This window comes from Hippopotamus amphibius, chromosome 5 (assembly GCF_030028045.1).
Source record: "Hippopotamus amphibius kiboko isolate mHipAmp2 chromosome 5, mHipAmp2.hap2, whole genome shotgun sequence".
In the NCBI taxonomy this organism is placed as follows: domain Eukaryota; kingdom Metazoa; phylum Chordata; class Mammalia; order Artiodactyla; family Hippopotamidae; genus Hippopotamus; species Hippopotamus amphibius.
The window spans coordinates 166,280,049-166,297,562 of NC_080190.1; the positions used below are offsets into that span (position 1 = coordinate 166,280,049).

The 17,514-nt window shown below is 53.0% G+C and overlaps 1 protein-coding gene across 2 annotated transcripts in view; it reads right to left on the reverse strand.

The window, feature by feature from the left end:
* The window catches only part of NDRG1 (N-myc downstream regulated 1), a 55,215-nt gene that overhangs the window by 19,008 nt on the left and 18,693 nt on the right, over positions 1 to 17,514 (reverse strand). The window contains exons 1-4 of one of the 2 annotated variants that reach the window (XM_057734413.1): positions 9,576 to 9,789; positions 6,199 to 6,304; positions 4,155 to 4,275; positions 689 to 751 (exon numbers count right to left, since the gene is read on the reverse strand). In XM_057734413.1, coding sequence (XP_057590396.1) covers positions 689 to 751; positions 4,155 to 4,275; positions 6,199 to 6,205 — 191 coding nt within the window. In that variant the 5' untranslated portion in view covers positions 6,206 to 6,304; positions 9,576 to 9,789. Of the gene's footprint in view, positions 1 to 688; positions 752 to 4,154; positions 4,276 to 6,198; positions 6,305 to 9,575; positions 9,790 to 17,514 lie in introns of those variants that run through there. The other variant, XM_057734412.1, reaches the window with a different exon arrangement.

Genomic DNA, 17,514 nt, shown 5'->3' on the forward strand with positions numbered 1-17,514 from the left:
GCTGAGGGTGGCTGGCAGACTAGACAAAGTGGGACCACGCTGCCATACGTGCCCTGGGGGACCTGCAGGGCATCCTGATTTATGGCTGGACAGAAGACCGTGACCTTGGAAAGGCTCATCCCTTTCCCTCACGCCTCTCCTGGCCGAGGCCAGGCCCTGACAGCCCCGCTGTCATTTACGGGAAGGCCTATTTACCCATCTGTTTCTTCCCGCTCTTCAGCTTTATTTTGGATTCTAAAACTTGGACCGAAAATGAACTGGGCAAGAACTCGGAGGTGTTATCATTGTACGAAAGGCTCAAGTAAGAAGGAAATGAGCACTGAAGAAATGAGGGCCTGGAGGGAGAAGCTGAGGGCTCAGGCAACCCTATTCCAGAACATTCCATGGGAAAGAGAAAGCAATAAAAGAAGAGAGGCGAGGAAAGGATGGGTGGAGTGGCTGTCATCAGGTGATGGATTCCCTCAAGGAGAAAAGCTCGGCTTCCAAGAGGCAAATGGGAGTAAAGAGACTGCGTGAAAAATAGCATTTGCAGAGTGTGACAAGTTGATTTTTTTTCCCTGATCTTTACACATTAACCTAAAATTCAGTGATGGGGCCAGGTCACAGCTCCAGGAGAGGCAGAAGCTAGAGGTCACCCTTCTCTGCAAGCTGGTGGGGGTGGGGCGGGGTGTGGATCCCTCACTCTTACCCAAACTGGTGAAGGACTCCAGGAAGCATTTCGGCCAGCTGGTCCATGGAGGGGTACATGTACCTTGAGAGAGGCCACGCAGAGGCAGTTAGCAAGAGCCGGGACTCCGGCGGAAATGAACGATGCAAACAGGAGCACGCTGGAAGGTCAGGGACCGTGCAACAACCTGCCCCATGCATCCAGACGCCCCAGTCTAGGCCCCGCCACGGCCCCCCTTCCAAGCACCCCACTCCATGTACATGGCCTGCTCCTCTGAGCACAGATGCTCTCCATCCTAATTCCCCCGCCTTTTACTTTGTCAAGTGACCTTTACAAACCACTTCCTGTGTTCCAGGTCCACAGCAAGCATCTGATTACATTATAAGCTCATTTAACCTTTACAACAACTCTATGAGGTTGCTAGGATTTCCCTCGTATAAAGACTGTAAATATCATCAAGGCTAAGAGATAAAGGACTTGGCTTCACAGACAAGCAGCGACTTGGAGCTCTCAGGATTTCAAGGCCCATATACTCGTTCACCTCCCCAAAGGAGGTCTCCTGGCAGCCCTCCCATGAAGCATTCCTGACCTTAGGGAAGCTCCTCCCTGTCTTATCTCTTTTCCCCAAGAGATGCTTGGGAAGGAGCCTGGGAGATGAGGCAGAGAAGGCAAGCCACCCTGATTGGCTGGACACAGTGGGCTAATTCGGCTTCAGGAAATGGAGACCCAGGGCGATTTTACAGCACAGGGATGCCTTAACTCACACATCCTCTGGGACCACTCCTCCTGTTAACAGAGGGCTGGGGAGTTCCCCTCTGCTCCAAACTGGCCCACGACAGCAGGTACGGAGGAGGGTGACAGTGGTGAGGACTCACATTTGGGTGGTCAGGGAGCCCGTAAGCTGTCTGGGTCTGTGCATTCAGGGGACGGCTTCCCCTTCACCGGATGCAGGAAACCATGGAGTTTCCGATCACCCACTTCTTAGCAGGGCCTGGAAAGGGTCTCTTGCTCCCACTGTCCCCGCCTTTCCAATGGGGACACCAGTGGCCAACCCCTGGCACCACACGGAGCCACCTCTCAGGCTGGCTCCTTCCTCTTGGCCAGCAGGTTCTCCTTCCAGATTATCTACCGTTTTTCGGCTGGCTCTCCTCTTGGCCCTTGCACACACTGTTCCCTCTGCCTCTCCAGAAGCAAGCGCGTGTTCACCTCCCTTGAATTTCCAGAAAGCCTGGCCCTCTGCCTCTCCAGGTGCCTATGACACTAGCCAGAGTTCCCGCACACTTTCTCTCCCATCTTCCTGGGAGGAACTCAAAGATTTGTCCTTTTCACCAAGGTCCTGTCTGTCATCACGGAGCCTGGCCCTTTTTATGGAAAGCGAGTCTACAAGGCACGCTGTGTGAGAAGCCAGCTCCTCCAAATGTCCCATGATCCTGGGGGGGCCGTCAGGATGCCTCACAAGACCCATGATGGTCTAGGTGCTGGGGGGAGGGGTTGACACCCACTAGAAGCCATTCCACAATGCCGACCTCAGGGCTCAGGGATCGGAGCAGGCGGGAAGGAGTCCCTTCAACAGAGGAGTTGTTGGACCTTTCTCATGCTAGGCTCCTGGTGAGACAATGGTGGGGGGGTTGGGGGGGGCGGTCAGAGGAAACACATGAGTGTAATTCATGACCATGGTGACCACCAGGGAGGGGAAGGTGTTGAGAGGGAGAGGCTGAATTAGGGAGACCTGTTCTGATCAAGTGATCAGGGAGGGCTTCTTGGAAGAAGTGCCATTGAAGGGGACACAGATCGGAGGGAGCTTGAGGACTGAAGAGGGTAGGGAACATATTCTAGGCCAGGGGACCAGCAGGTGCAAAAAGAGCGAGCCAGCAAGACCCTGGCTGGCAGCGGTACACATCATTGGAGCCGTTTTCTTTCTGAAATGGCCAAGCCTCGGTTTGGAGCCAGCTGCCCCCAAACGGTGAGAGTGGGGAGACATCTAACTCCATGGCTTCTTGCCTCACGGCTCTCGGGGGTCATGTGCACATCCAGGAGGCAACGAGATTCTACTCACAAGGCCCTCACGTGTAGGAAGGTGATTCCAGAGCTGGGTGGAACCCAGCCAGGGGCCCCCATCCCTGCTTTGCCATCTCAGCCTTAGGATGAAAGGAGGGCACCCTAGAGGGCCTAGGAGACCCCTGACCCCAGGAGGCAGAAAGGAGCCAGACCCCACAGACAGCGGTTCCCACAAGCCCCACACTGGAACCACCTGGTGACTTAGGGAACAAATACCCTGCACCTTGGCCTCCAAGTCAACTGATCAAAAATTCCTGGGAGTGGGGTCCAGGTTTCAGAATATTTTAAAAATCTCCTCATGGGAAGCTAAGAGCCACTGGGTTACCCCAAGTCTTTCAAACAATTTGTCCAAGCAAAGACGGATATACTGACAGACCTTTGTCTTAATCTGCTGCTGTATTAAGAAGCTTTTAACTCTTCTAACGTACGTCTGGGTGTCCCTTCCCTTCCTCTCTGATAAAGGTTAATGATTAAGGATGACTCAGAGCACTGACAAGAAAGGAGATCTATTTGTGGATACCAAAAAGGCCTCTTTGGGAGACTTTAAACCCAAGAACCTGGTCCCACCTTGGGTGAATCACAGCACGGCCGGGGGCCTCCCACATGTGACCCTGACTGTCCGATGCACTCAGGAGGCCTGGCCTCAGCCTCACAAGGAGAACTGAAAGGCCACGCCAGCCACACACTGGGGAGGTGCAGGTAGTGTAAACACCCAGGAATGAGGCAGCCTGACGTTCCAAAGAGAGTTTGAGTCTTAGAGCCAGCAGACTGGGCTCAAACCTGACCCACCCCCACCCCAACCCCCACAAATTAAACCAACTGTGCAACCTTGAGCAAGGCAGTTAACCCCTCCACGCCTCAGTTTTTCCATCTAGAGAATGGTGCTACCAGCACCGGCCTTGTAAGGATTACATGCAAATGACATTTGTACATAAAGATGATTAAGCCTGGCTCACAGGACTTACTTCATCAACATTACTTCCAATATACATAGTCTCTCTTTTTCTTCCCAGCTTTCTAGATCTTTCTCCTATTTCATCTTGTCAAGACCCTCTCCCACTGCAGTACTGTCCAGGCCATGTACACTTATTAAAAAGCCAGCATAGCTGGGCTGCTGTGGGACAGGGGACAGGGGTCTGGAGGGATGGGGCATGGGGAGTTATTGTTTGATGGTTATGGGGTTTCCGTTTAGGCTAACAAAAAAGTCCTGCAGATGACGGTAGTGATGGTTGCACCACAAAGTGAATGTACTTAATGTCAATGAATTATACCCTTAAAAATGGTTAAAATGGTAAAATTGAGGTTCTCTACACCTTATCACAATTAAAAAAAAAAAAAAAAAAGCCAGACTCATGTGTCCCCCACCACCTGCTTCCGCCCTGCACGGTTTTCCCATCCCTGTCCCGGGCCCGAGGCTCCCTCCTCTTACCCGGTGGGGAAGGATGCGGCGCCGTCCTGCTGGCCGGGGGCGTCCACGTGGCAGACGGCAAAGTGCTGGGTGATCTCCTGCATGTCCTCGGAGTTGAAGAGGGGGTTGTAGCAGGTTTTGTCTGGGGAACAGGCAGGAGAGAGAGAAGAGGGAGAAGTTAGGAGAGAATAAAGTCTGTGTTCATTCTGCTTGTTTCACGCCTCCTCAGCGGGGGGATGGAACTTTTGAGACAGAATGGCTGTATTTTCTTTCCCACGTTCCCCTGGTGACAAAAGGCAAGAAAAAGTCATGGGCAAGGCAGCGGGTGTGGAGGTGGGGACAGTCAGTCATCTCTCCTGCCCATGCTGACGGATGACCTTAAACTTCCAGGCGGTGCTGGGAGGGGCGTCCCATCAATTGTGGCCGTGATGGTCCGCGTATGAGGTGGAGTTACCCCACTGACACTCTCTTTCTCTCTGGGTCTCCTAAACCCTCACCACAGGCATACTGTCCAGGGCACAAAGGATTTTCAAACAAGGAGGAACACTCTTATGTGGCCTTGGATGAGCCTAATTGCTGAGGCAAAGATGGCCAGCTGGTCACCAAACCAGTTCCCTTTTCTTCCTGGACACACTATTGGACTACGTTTCCCAGCCTCCCTTGCACTCAGAGGCAGCCATGTGATCAGGTTCTGGCCAATAGCATGTGAGGCTCCCCATTTCCTCATGACACCTGCCACCCGATCCTCTAGATTTCTCTCCTGTCTCTTTCATCACTGCTAGGGGTGGAGGGGCCAACAGAAGCCTCGGAGGCTCCAGGGGATGGTGGAGTCACAGCTAGAAGGAGCCTGGGTCCCTGAATCACCACATGGAAGGCATCCCGCGGAATGCCCACTGAGTTGTTACGTGAGTAAGAAATGAACGTATACTGTGTTAAGCCGCAGAGGCCTTGGGTCTTTTGTTACAGCACTTACTGTACTCTAACAGTGGGGAAGTAATACCACCCAATGCAATGCCATGTCCTCACCAGAGTCAGTTGAATAAGGTGGTATATACCAAAGTACCTAGCATGGGCACAGGGCGGACATACAGGGGAAGAGAGATAAAAGAGGAGTGAGGGTGAAGGAGAAAAATGGTTGTCAGCGACTGACATCATTCCCAGCCTTGAGGCAGTAATGAGCTGCAGGAAAAACAATGTCAATGAGGCCATCTGTCAATCAAAAATCAAGCACGCATTCAGCTTGCAACACGCACTGGACCAGGAAGGGCCATAGCGCCTTCTGAATCATCACAGAACCATCTCCGTTCTGTGTAATCGTAATACTAAGTAGAGTTTATTCCAGTCCCATCTGTGAAAAACCCACATTTGGTAACACTTCCTGGTAATCTTGGGAATTCACATGTACAAATATTTAGAGCAGCAGTGTTCCGAACAGTCGAAAGGTGGGGGCAATCCAAGTGCCCACCAAACAAAATATGGTGTGTCCAAAGAACAGAATATCATTCAGCAAAGGAGAATAAAGTACTGATACCTGGTATGATGTGGACACACCTGGAAAACATCATGAAAGAAGCCAGTCACGAAAAACCACATACTGTGTGATTCCGTTGATAAAAAAATGTCCAGGCTAGGCAGATCTTAGAGACAGAAAGTAGACTAGTGGTGGCCCAGGGCTGGGAGGTATGAGAGATTGGAGGGTCTTAGATAAGAAGACAGAACTTCTTTTCAGAGTAATAAAAATGTTTTAACATGGATTTTGCTGATGGTTGCACAATCCTGTGAAAATACTGAAAACCACTGTAGACTTCATTAAAAGCAGTCGCTGTCACACAGACCGATGGCAGAGTTCTCCCGAGTCACCAGCATCTCTGAGCCCCCAAGCAGTGGGGTCTCATCCAGTCTGCAGCAAGAGTTCTGCCCAGAACAGCTCCAGGAAGTCCCAGCAAAACAGACCAAGCTGGACCACCCCCCATCCCACCCCGCCCCCCGCCCTTCTTAGCTGTGCTTCTCCTCCAACCCCAGCAGGAACTGGCTCGCCCAGGACACGTGGCTCCTCAGAACTTACGGTTCATGCCAATGTCATGGTAGGTGAGGATGACGGGCCGGTTCCCCTTGGGGGTCCCACACAATGTGACGTGAATGGAGCCATGCAAAGTCTCGATGTCCTGCTCCTGGGGACAGACAAATAGATGGGACTGTCATGTGGGACCCACAGCTGTGGTATGTCCGGAATTGCAGTCTGCAGACACCCAGCGTGCATCCCACTGCGGTTTGACGAAGCTTCTCATTTGGTCCTGGGCCTCAGGTGGCAGGTCTCTCTGGCTCCAAGAAGCAGAGACAGAAGGGGAAGGGGGACCAGGGAAGCCCCCCCACCCCCCACCCCAGCCATCCCTTGAGGTCAGTGGTTGCCAATCTGAAGAACTTGGCTGAAAAATAAAGAAATACACCCCAATTCTCAGGTTCCACCTTGAGAGCGGGAAAGCTTAGTATCTGCACTTTGAACAAAAACACTCTCCCTTGTCCATCCCAGGCTGAGAGATGCTGGGGCTTCCAGGCATTCACTTTGAAGACCCTGAAGCACCTCCCGGGCTGCTGCCGTCGTGCTTCTGTGAAATGCAAAGAATAATGGAACCTCATGGGGAAGGGTGAGGGCTTCATGGGTGATGGTGACGAGTATAAACAGGCTCCCTGTTGGTGCCCAGGCCCACCCCCTGCACAGGGGTCCTCCTGGGCCACCTGCTTTATTCCCCCAACAAAATGAGCACCCCGAACACAGGGGCCCCCCATCTCCCCGGCCCTTACTCTCTTCCTCTAAGTGCCTGTTCGCTCCTGCCTATACGAGCGCTGGAAAAATCCACAGACGATGGAGCGATGGTCTGGCCCCCAGCGGGGGCCACAGATCATCCACTGGGCCCAGCCCTGGCCCTGAAGCCACTGTGGGAACAATGGTTCATTGTGCGGGCTGCATTCTCTATTGTCTCTTCAGCTGGCCCACACGGCGCCCTCTAAAAATAGGCCAGGCCGGGCAGTGTCCCCACCAGGCTGGGGCATCAGGGTTCAAATACAAGCAACGCCCTTCCCCAAGACCTCTGAGCCCCTGGAGCCCCATCTGTAAGACGGGAGGGAGCCGCCCACCCCAGGTTCCTCAGCAAAGGAGATAACCTTGGTGACGGACACAGTGCCAGGCGAGAGGGGGCTGCTCAGGACACAGGGATAGAGGAGTTAATGAGGTGCCCAGGTACCACCACGGTGGCAGGTATAGGGACATCCAGCCCTGGCTGGTACCCAGGATATGTCCAGTGGCTCCCAGGGGTGGGGATGGGTAACAGATGCTGACTGATCTCTTTGGAGGCCTTACAATTATAAAGCAGTGGGACCAGAGCTAAATCTGCCCAAGAAGGAAGGGGCTGCCTCTGTCCTCTTTATTGTGACATCCTCAGGCTCTGGCACAGCTCAGGATCTGCCGGACAAAGACCTGACACTCACACGATCATGGTAAACATAGATTCTCTGGAGAGTCCGGTGACTTATTTTGGGTTCAGACTCCACTCTGCCCCTTAATTGGCTGTGAGGGTCTCGGCGAGCTCCCTCCCCACAAAAGTCCCAGGACTGGTGTGAAATCTCCCAGGAATGGCATGAGCCTCACCCAGCACTAATGCTTCACCCCCACGAGGCACCACGAAAGTGCTGTGACGGTGGCCCGTGGCCTCACACCACCGTAAACTTCAGCCTGTGCAGTAGAAGAGGCATCAGCTGTGGTTATCCTTACTTGGAAGGATGAAGAACCCAGTCTCAGAAAGTGGAAGTGGCCTGGTGAAGGGGTACAGGTGTGGCAAGGTCCCCTAGATGCAGGGATAATATCCGCTAAGTGCCCACCAAGAGTCGGGTGAACTGAGCAAACCCATTTTCCAGATGAAAAAACTGAGGTGACCTCCCCAAGAGCACACAGCTTGTAGTGCGAACCGGGATTACAACCCACATCCGCTGGGCCATCATGCTGGCATTGGCCCGATCAGCCCTCCTGTGAATTCTGTGCCCATCTGCCCACACGGGGAGGAGGAGAGAAGGCAAGTGTGACCTTCCCCGTGCCCCAGACCCACTCCTTAAGTCACCCACGCACACGCACAAGATCCTCAGCCAGCCTTGGAGCTCTCTTCCCATTGCTCCAAACCAAGCAGACTGGGTCTGAGATTGGATGGAGGAATTAAAACTCTTTCAGACACATCCCTTTGTTTTCTGCAGTCCCAAAGGAACCTTCTGTCCTTCTGTCCCGGTGGGAATGAATCACCCAGTGTCCTGGAAGGAGGAACCCACCCCACGTCCCCCACGTTCCCCCAAGGGATCCAGAACGGCATGGCACCCTCCACGTCCTGAGAGGGAAAAGCCCCATCTCAGGGCTCATCAGGGGTCTCCCATCTGACTAGAACAGTGGCGAGAAACACTCACAGGACCCCTCCACCACCCAGACCTCCATCCTCAGCTCTTCCAAGTTCAGAGCCAGATCTCAGAAGGCCAAGCTCATGGGGGTCTGATCCAGCCAGGGGCATGCAAGAAAGAGAGGCTGCCTGGATTTTCCTCTCATCTCCTCTGGAAGAGTCTAGAAAGCCACTCTCGCAGGGTGCAGCGGGGAGGGCAATATGACGGCCAGACTCATCATACCAGGCCCCGCTCTGGGCATTTCACATCTGCTCTCTGGTTGAACCACATAACGACCGCCCTGAGTAACGACTGCCATTTCCCAGATGAGGAGCCTGAGGCCGACAGAGGGGAATTTGCTCAAGGTCACGCAGCTGGGACGGTGCAGCAGGATCTGAACCTCAGCCCATCCGAGTCCAAAGCCTGTGCTCTTTGCCATCTCCATTTTAACACTGTGCCAGGTGTCCCATGAAGAAAGAAAACCTTTAATATGCAACGTGCACGGTGACTTTCTAAAGAGGGAGGGACACAGGAAGTCAGGTCCCTGATGATGTGACTGTAGATTGCTTTTTATCTCCCCAGCTTCTCCAAAACCCATCAATCCACAGAGCGGGTACTAGAACAGAGAAATAACACCTGCTCCCTCTGTCCACTCCAAATATGCATCTGCCTCCGAACTGCAGGAATGTACAGCAGGTGTGTCAGACTTGGAACAACCTCGGCACAAACGTCACTTCCTCGGGATGGCCCTTCCTGCCACCCACTGGACACAGGACACAGGACTCTTGTCCTCTTCCTTGTAGCATCTACCACAGTGACATGTATCTGTTCCTCAGCCACCTCCCCAACCTGACTGCGGATTCCCAAGGAGCAAGGCGGGCTCTGCCCAAACAGGGTCCAGTCTGGAGGAGATGTTTAGAGATTTATGCAATCTACACCACCTGCAAGCTAGTAAATGGTGAAACAGCACCTATGCCTACTGTCTCCACTGCCTATAAGCTGGCAGGTTGTGAAAACGGCACCTACCGCTAAGCAGTCCTCTTCGGCTTCCAATTCTGGCTTGGAAGCTTTGTGAGCTACAGCAGACTGTGTGGGTGAGCCTCCCAGATGTTCGTTGTCCTCTTCCCTATGACAGAATTCCCAGCAATGGGCCTGATGAAATTCTCCTCTTCTCCACCTCCCTTGTGGCCAAGGGTGCTCAGAAGATTCAGTTCTGGCCAATGAGATGTCCGCAGAATTTGCTGGAGCTTGGAGGAGAATTTTTTTAGAGACTCAGACCTGGCCTTTTGCTTTTTCTCTTTCACCCTTACCATGGATGAGATGCTTGGGGATTCAGCAGCCATCTTACAAGCATGAGGACAAAGGCAACCCGCTCAGGAAGGCAGAGGGGGAAGCTGATAGGAGTCGGAGACGGGCTGACATTCATCGCCTGCTTGCTAGGCCTTCTGGGTCAGCAAAACTATCAGACGTTTCCTTGTTCAGGGCACTGTTTGCTGGGTGATCTTAATTCTAATGATACACCCACCATGGGACCTTGGCCAAGTCACCAGACTTCTCTGAGAATGCCTCCCCTCAACTGTAAAGTGAGGTCAGGAACAAACCCGTCTGCTTATGGAGATGCTCCTGAGGCTGAAACCGTGGCAGGGACTGGCAAGTGTTTGGGAAATTGCGGTGCTTCCCTCCAGGCCGGCTGTTACAGGTGTCCACCCCAGACACGATTACTGTGAAGCCACAAGGACCAGCCCCCAGGGTTTAAGTCAACGGCTTGGATGATCTAGGAGAGCGCTGAGACCAGCTGCTGTGCCTCCCTCCCTAATCCGCCTGCCCAGCAGACCCTAGGGAGACGCTGAACGCTTTGGACTCTAAGAGGATGACACACTCACCCAGGCTCTACGTCGGCTGGCGCGCTGAGCTGCCCCTCCCCTCAGTCTAGCAAGCCTTGGTCAAGGCACAGCCCCAGGGCGGAGGGCACCCTTTGGAACAACAGGCAAAGAAAGCTGGTTTTGGCTTATCAGACGCAGCGTTAAGTCAAGGCTTGTTGAGGTGAGAAAGGCAAATCGTGAGAACAGAGTCTCGAGAGAAAAATGCCAGGTGCTTGCTCTACCGCCAACTTTTTATGGGATAATGTGCCCCTCCCCCCATCTTCCTGGTCCCACCTCCTGTATGCACAGTGGGGGAGGGGGAGGCCTGGCTGAACCACTGATCTTGTCCTGCCCACTCAGTAAGAAGCACATGAATTATGAAGAATGACAGGGGAGGCTACGTGTGTGGAAGGAGCACAACCGTATTTACATAGAAGGACAGCCATCCCCTTACTGGGCAAACACTATAAAGCCGGGTCTGGCCCCAGGGCTCTCAAGACAGCCACTTCACAGATGGCAAAAGCCAGCCTCCAGGGCGGAAGCTTAGCCCCTAAAGGTAGAGAACTGAAGGTAATACAGTTAAGATTCCAGACGTGCCTTTGGGCCTCGGAGTCCTAATACTTGGCCCACTGGGACACCTAGAAGAGAAGAAGGTCTCAAAGAGGGCAAGCTCCCTCCATTTCTCAGCTTTCTTCAATGCTGTCATCACATCAAGAGACAGAAAAGAAGTTACAGTCAGGAAATGATCTGTAGCGTGTAAAAGGGCATCAGCCTGGGTATTCAGCAGGAAGCTGGAACCCACGCAGAGGACCGCAATTCTCCAAGCAAGAAAGAATCAGGAGGAAAGTCTCCCTTGGATGAGGGAAAAGAGGAAGAGGGGAAGGAGGGCCATCCACGGAGCAGAGGTAGGCAAAGGAGGCCTGCATGCTGGTCTGACGCTGTGTTTATGTCACAACTGTGACACCCTGGGGACATGGCTACTACCCCATTTTCACGGATTAGAAGACGAAGCCCCTAGGAGGCCCGGTGATTGGCTAAGGACACAGGGCTAGCAGAGGGAGAGCTGATCTGAACCTGCTTCTGTCCACTGCACCTGTTTTGCAGCACCAGGAGATGGGTGTCTACCCTAGGTCAGCCTGATGCCTGGGCTGGACAGACCTGGGAAGCCAACTGGAGCCCCATCAGGGGGGGTGCTGGCGGGCGAGGCGCTCCCATCCCCTCCACCAGGAGGACATTCCCAGGAAACACACAGAGGAGGGCAGAAGAGGCAAAGCCTCACTTGGCACTGACCCAGATGCGTGCCACTGCCATCTGTCACTCAGAGTTCGCTCTAAATCCCAATGGCTTTCTCGGAAGTGAGGCTGGGGGCAGGCGGGGATGGGAAATGGGGTGTTGAAGACTTCCAAGCCTCTGGGTTCTGCCCACCTTCAGTCGGGGGCAGAAAAACAAGAAGCAACTGTGTGCAAAGAAAAAAAAAATTGTAAAAGGTCACCGTTTCCATTTTCCCTGTGAGCTGATCTGCTTCCAAAAGAAGGGAAAAAAAGTCAGCGCCCCCACAACAGGGATCAGACGTCCCGCCTCCCCACCCCGCCCAGCGCCACCAGACTGGGAGCCCCAGGGCAGGAGCCAGACCCCAGGAGACCCTCCAGCCACCCGCCCCTCCTGCTCCAGCCCCCTCCAGCCCCTCCACCCAGAGGCCCTGTGGGTAACATCAGCTCATCGCCCAGAGATCCCTGGTGAGCACACAAACACACATTCCCATGGAAACCAAATCAAATCAAACCATCCAAATAACTAAAGATCCAGGTGGAAGGAATTAGAAATAGCAAAGCCACCAGGAGAGGAGATCTGGGGCCAAAGGAAGTTACCCAGCCCCGGAGCAGGGAGTGATGAGCAGTGGACTCAACTTTGCTGCCCCCACCCCACCCCCACCAGTTATAGGGACTTGGGCTCAAGACCGAGTCAGGCTTTGCCAACTATCTCATCATTGTGTGACACTGGGCAAATCCCTTAAACCCTCTCTGAGCCTCGTCCCTTCAACAAGGACAGCAACAATACTTCTTTTAAAGGTTGCTTCAAGAATTAAATGAGATGGTGCGGGAAAAGAGATCAGCACTGTTTCTGATATACAGCTAGTGCTCAAGAGACATCAGTTCTTACGACTCCCATGACTATTACATATCTAACAGTCAGATGAACCAAATTTAGGACTATCTCAATAGTACCCTTTGACAAGTTTCTTCATATCTCCAAGCTGGTCTCTCATCTGCAGAGGCAGGTATCACTTTCCACCTTGGCAAGAAAGCCCTGAGACAATGAGTGGGAGCTCAAATACCCATGCACTCCCTCCCTGCCCCTCCCCTCACCTCAGTAGCCTTCCACAAAGCCTCCCTACCTGGAGCAGAAGGGGTAAGGCTGGATCATAAAGCATCTGCCAGCTCTGATATTCTTAGATTCTAGAATTCTAGCCAAAGAAAATAAACCAGAACCCAAAATACTCCCACTTTCCATACTCATCAAATTTGCAAACACAACTGCCTAATTTGATGCCAGAACCTTCTCTGCCACAGCCAGATCAAACCACTTCCTTCCTGCAGCCCCAGCACCTCAGGCCAGCAGCCTACCCAGCTCCGTGCTCTGAAGGCTCCAGAGCTTCTCCAAGGTGGGGGGGTGGGGGGGGTGACCAAAACAGGGTCTTGAGAGCTGCTGGCAAAACCTCACATGCCCAGCTGGGCACCCATTGATCCGCCCTAAGACATCACCCAGGCCTAAACAAACTGCCCACTCTAAGGTGATGTTAGCCAGAATGAGATGAGGCCGAGATGCCATCTGTGTCAGCAGTCTCCCAGCTCTGGAGCTGCTCCTCACTGAGGAGCTCTGGGCTCACAGTGTGCACTTTGATTCATGTGAGAAAAAAAAAAAAAGTTCTTGACCACTTTGGGAAAGGAAATGAGTCTCCCCAATTTAGCCAGAATGCTGAAGCCCAACATACTCCACGAAAAACAATACCAGCTACTTTTGGACACACATAGTGAGGCAGCTCAGCCTCCTTAAACTCAGCTCCCAAAGAACTGCCCAGACGGGGCCCCAATGCCACGAGCCGTAAGGACCAACTAGATGAACAGATGAAGGTAGGCTGCCGTTAAGGCAGGTCAGTTCTCGAGTCCTTACAGCAGCTCCCCCTCAAGGGCTTAAACATAAACCCACCACAGCGCTGTTCAGATGCTCTGTCTGGCCAGGTCTTTTTTGATAGAAATTGCAAAGATGAACTGGATCTAGTCCGTGAAACCTAGACTGGCCATCCCGCGGTCAGCACGGCAGTCGGTGTCATGGTTGAGAGAGCTGGTCTGGGGCAGAGTTGGGTTCAATGGGGCCCCTTCACAGCTGCCGGCCATGGGAAAGCCTCAGTTTCCTCAACTGTCAAGCAGACATGAGGGTACAGAGTCCCAAAAGGTTCAACAAAAGGCCCTGGGAAGGCCTGGGGCATAGAGAAGCTGAAGCCCACAGCAGGCAGGAGATTGTCATCTTGCAGGAGGCCCCGTGTGATTCTGAGGTCAAGGTGTGCGGGTGAGTCCCTGGACTGGTACACCCTGCAGCCACCCGTGACCAAGGTTCCGTCAGCTTCTGCTCCCGGCCCCATGAGCGGTAACCAGTCAGGACCCAGAAGACATCCGCCGTCACAGTGTGCTGCATCCTCTGAAGGACATCCTTTGGCGACCCACACCCACGATTTTAGAGACTACTGGAAATCTGGGGGGAAACCCTCATAAACAACATGAGTCAACCAGATCCCGGAGCCAAGTCCAAATGAATATGGTTTTATCCAAAGACCTTTCTGGAAACAACCTTGACAAAGGGTCACTCAGCACTGGGATTCGGCTCAACTATTGTGATTCATTGGTAAGATGGATCCTATTAACAGCTTACAGGAAGAACTCATTTCGCCCTTGGAGGACTCAGAATCCAAGCTGAGGGCCCCCTGCAGGCACCATTGTCTCTGTCTGGGTTATTGGTCCCTAATCTTCTCCTGTCACACGACCCCAAGAATCACTCGGGTCTCACGCCAACATCACCTCCTCCAAGAGCCTTTCCCAACCCCTTCACCGAAGACCTGCCCCATCACATCAGCCTGCACCATCATCTTCCAAGCCCCTACAGTAGCTGGGGTTGTCATTTTGCTTAATCCTTCATGTGTGTTGCCTCCCCCTTCTAAGGATTCAGGAGAGGTTGCAATCCCCGCCCTTGCCCTCTCCTACCCCATGACCTCAGGCAAGTAACTGAAGCTCTCTGCGCTCAGGCTCTCCACTCGGTCAGATGGAGATAGGGTTTGCTGCGAGCAGTAAGAAAGCTAAATGGGCAACGCACTCAGAACGGTGCTGAGCAACTCATTTAAAACTGAAGCTCCTGGAAACAGGGCTCACAGTCTGTCACGTTCACCCCTGTGTCCCAGCACCCAAGGCAATGCCAGGCACAAAGCAGGCACTTGTTAAAGGAACAAAGGAATGCACAACCGCAAAAATGCCTCCACCTCCCAGGACAGCTCTGGGATTCACTGGGAGGGCTCAGCCCTGGCTGGGGTACGATGCCGACGAGCCTCATCCTGCCTCCCAGCCCCTCGCCGAGGCCGACCTCTGCAGTCTTCAGGTTCCCACTTTGCTGACGTTGAGGGGATGTGGCACCCTGGCCACCTTCAGGTCCGCCTGCACAGATGGGCAGGGCCGAAACCCCTGCTCTCTGCTCTACCTGTGCCCCGGGGAGGGGAGCACCTAACAGTGCTTTATAAACTATCAAGAGTGACACAAAAGTGAGGAATTATCTTCACAGAGAACAGATAAACTATGTTCTCTAGGTTTCTTGAATGACCAAAATTTTAGAAATCTACAATAGCCATAGGACCCAACAATTCCACTTCTGGGCATGTACCCAAAAGGACTGAAAGCAGAGTCCTGAACAGATGTAGTACACCCGTGTTCACAGCAGCGCTAGTCACAGCAGCCAAAGGGAGGCGGCAACCCGAGGGTCCCCTGATGGAAGAAAGAATAATGAAAATTCGGTCTAGACATATGACAGAGTACTATTCAGCCTTAAAAAGGAAGGACATTCTGACACAGGCTACAGCACAGATGAAACTTGAGGATGCTGTGTTAAGTGAAATAAGCCAATTGCAAAAGGACAAACGCTGTGTGATTCCACTTATGTGTGGTACTTACAGGAGTGAAATTCCTAGAAACAGAGTGTAGAACAGTGGTTGCCAAGGGCTGGCGGGAGAGGAATGGGGCATTAGTGTTTCATGGGGACAGAGTTACAGTTCTGCAAGATGGAATGCGTTCCAGAGGTTGTCAAGGGAAGGGGTGGGGAGGGATGGGCTGAGAGTTTGCAGTTAGCAGATGGGTAGATGTAAACTATTACTTACAGGATGGATAAACAATAAGGTCTTACTGTAGAGCACAGGGAACTATATTCAATATCCCGGGATAAACCCTCATGGAAAAGAGTGTATAAAAGGGACGTATATATTTGTATAACTGAGTCCCTTTGCTGTACAGCAGATATGAACACAACATTGTAAATCAACTATACTACTATAAAAACATAAATTAAAAAAAATTTTTTTTAAAGAAAGAGTCCTGGAGGTGGATGGAGGTGATGGTTGCACTACATCACGAATGTACTTCATGCCACTGAAGTGTGGACAAAAAAATGGCTAGGATGGTAAATTTTATGTTATATGTGTTTCTCCACACACACACACACAAATTGGAAAACCTTCACGAGTTGGTAGGTGGGGTGGGTTATGGGGCCAATACTGATTGGGAAACATCACATCAGGGTCCCCGCTGTCCCTGTCCTCTCTACACACGGCTGGAGCGACTTTCCCCATTTCACAGATGAGGAAACAAAGGCTGAGGCTGGAGAGCGGTGAAGCATCTTGCTCTGGGTCAAACAGCCAAGAAAGGGCAAACCCAGGTCTCAAACATGCAGCGTCTGGGTGATTCTGTGGCCTTGACCTTGGGGAGGAGGGACATCATAAGGTCGCCCCAGGAAGACAAAACCACAGGTCCTACAGCTGCTTCCGGGGTGTGGGGCGGGGGTGGGGATGAGAGCTGACATTTCAGTGACAGAGAAAGTAGGTTAATCTCCCTGCGCCGGGCCCTGCCCAGCCCAGCCCCGAATGCTCAGCCGTCCCCTGGGGCTGCCACTCACAGCTTCCCAGCCCCCAGTGCCCAGCAAACAGCCGGGGCCCGCGGCTGACACAGCTGCTGCATCTTCCCAGCTCTGCTGCCCTGTGACCCATCTCACCCTGTTCTCATAAGGACAGGGAACGATCAGACAGAGGATCAGATGTCATCACTCTCCGCTCCCCACACTGCACAGCCCTGGACAAATGACTCCCCTCTTTCTTGGTTCTTCGGTTTCCCCAGCTGTCAACTGAGGGGCTGGGTGAGCTCAACCTGGGACCCCTGTAGACAAGCTATTCACCTCCCGCTGTCCCCAGCACCCCCACGTGCCCAGTGTCCTGTGAGACAGAGACCGATGGAAGGAGCTCTGGTCCGGGGATGGGACAGGCAGAGACCTCGGCCGGTGAACGGCACAGGAAGAGTGCAAGCTTCCTTCCTGCACAGACAGACCTGCATGTGAAGTCCAGTCCCAGCCTCTGGCCTGAGTTTCCCCATCTGAATGATGAAAATAACAGTACCTCTGCTTATGCTATTGTTGAGGTGTTAAATGAGACACTAGCCGGGAAGCCCTTATCACAGGGTCTGGCTTGCAGGAAGAACCACTAAACCAGCCTCATCTGGCATGGGCAGAACAGGAAGCTCTCAGGGCTGGGAGAGGGAAGGCCCAGGGTCTGATGCCACCTTCCTGTCACTTCCTGTCAGCGGGGCCTCAGGCAAGTGACTTCCCAACCCCGACTCTCTTCTTCTTAAACAAGTACAATAAAGAGTGGAACCAGAGGCCATGTCCCACGAGACCACGCGCTCCTTGAAGACCAAGGTCCGTGTTCTGGGTGCTGATGCAGCCAGGGAAGCAAACGACAGGTTCAGGTCCCTCCATCCTTAGAGGGATGGCATAGAAGGTGCAGGGAGCTGATGGTCTGAGTC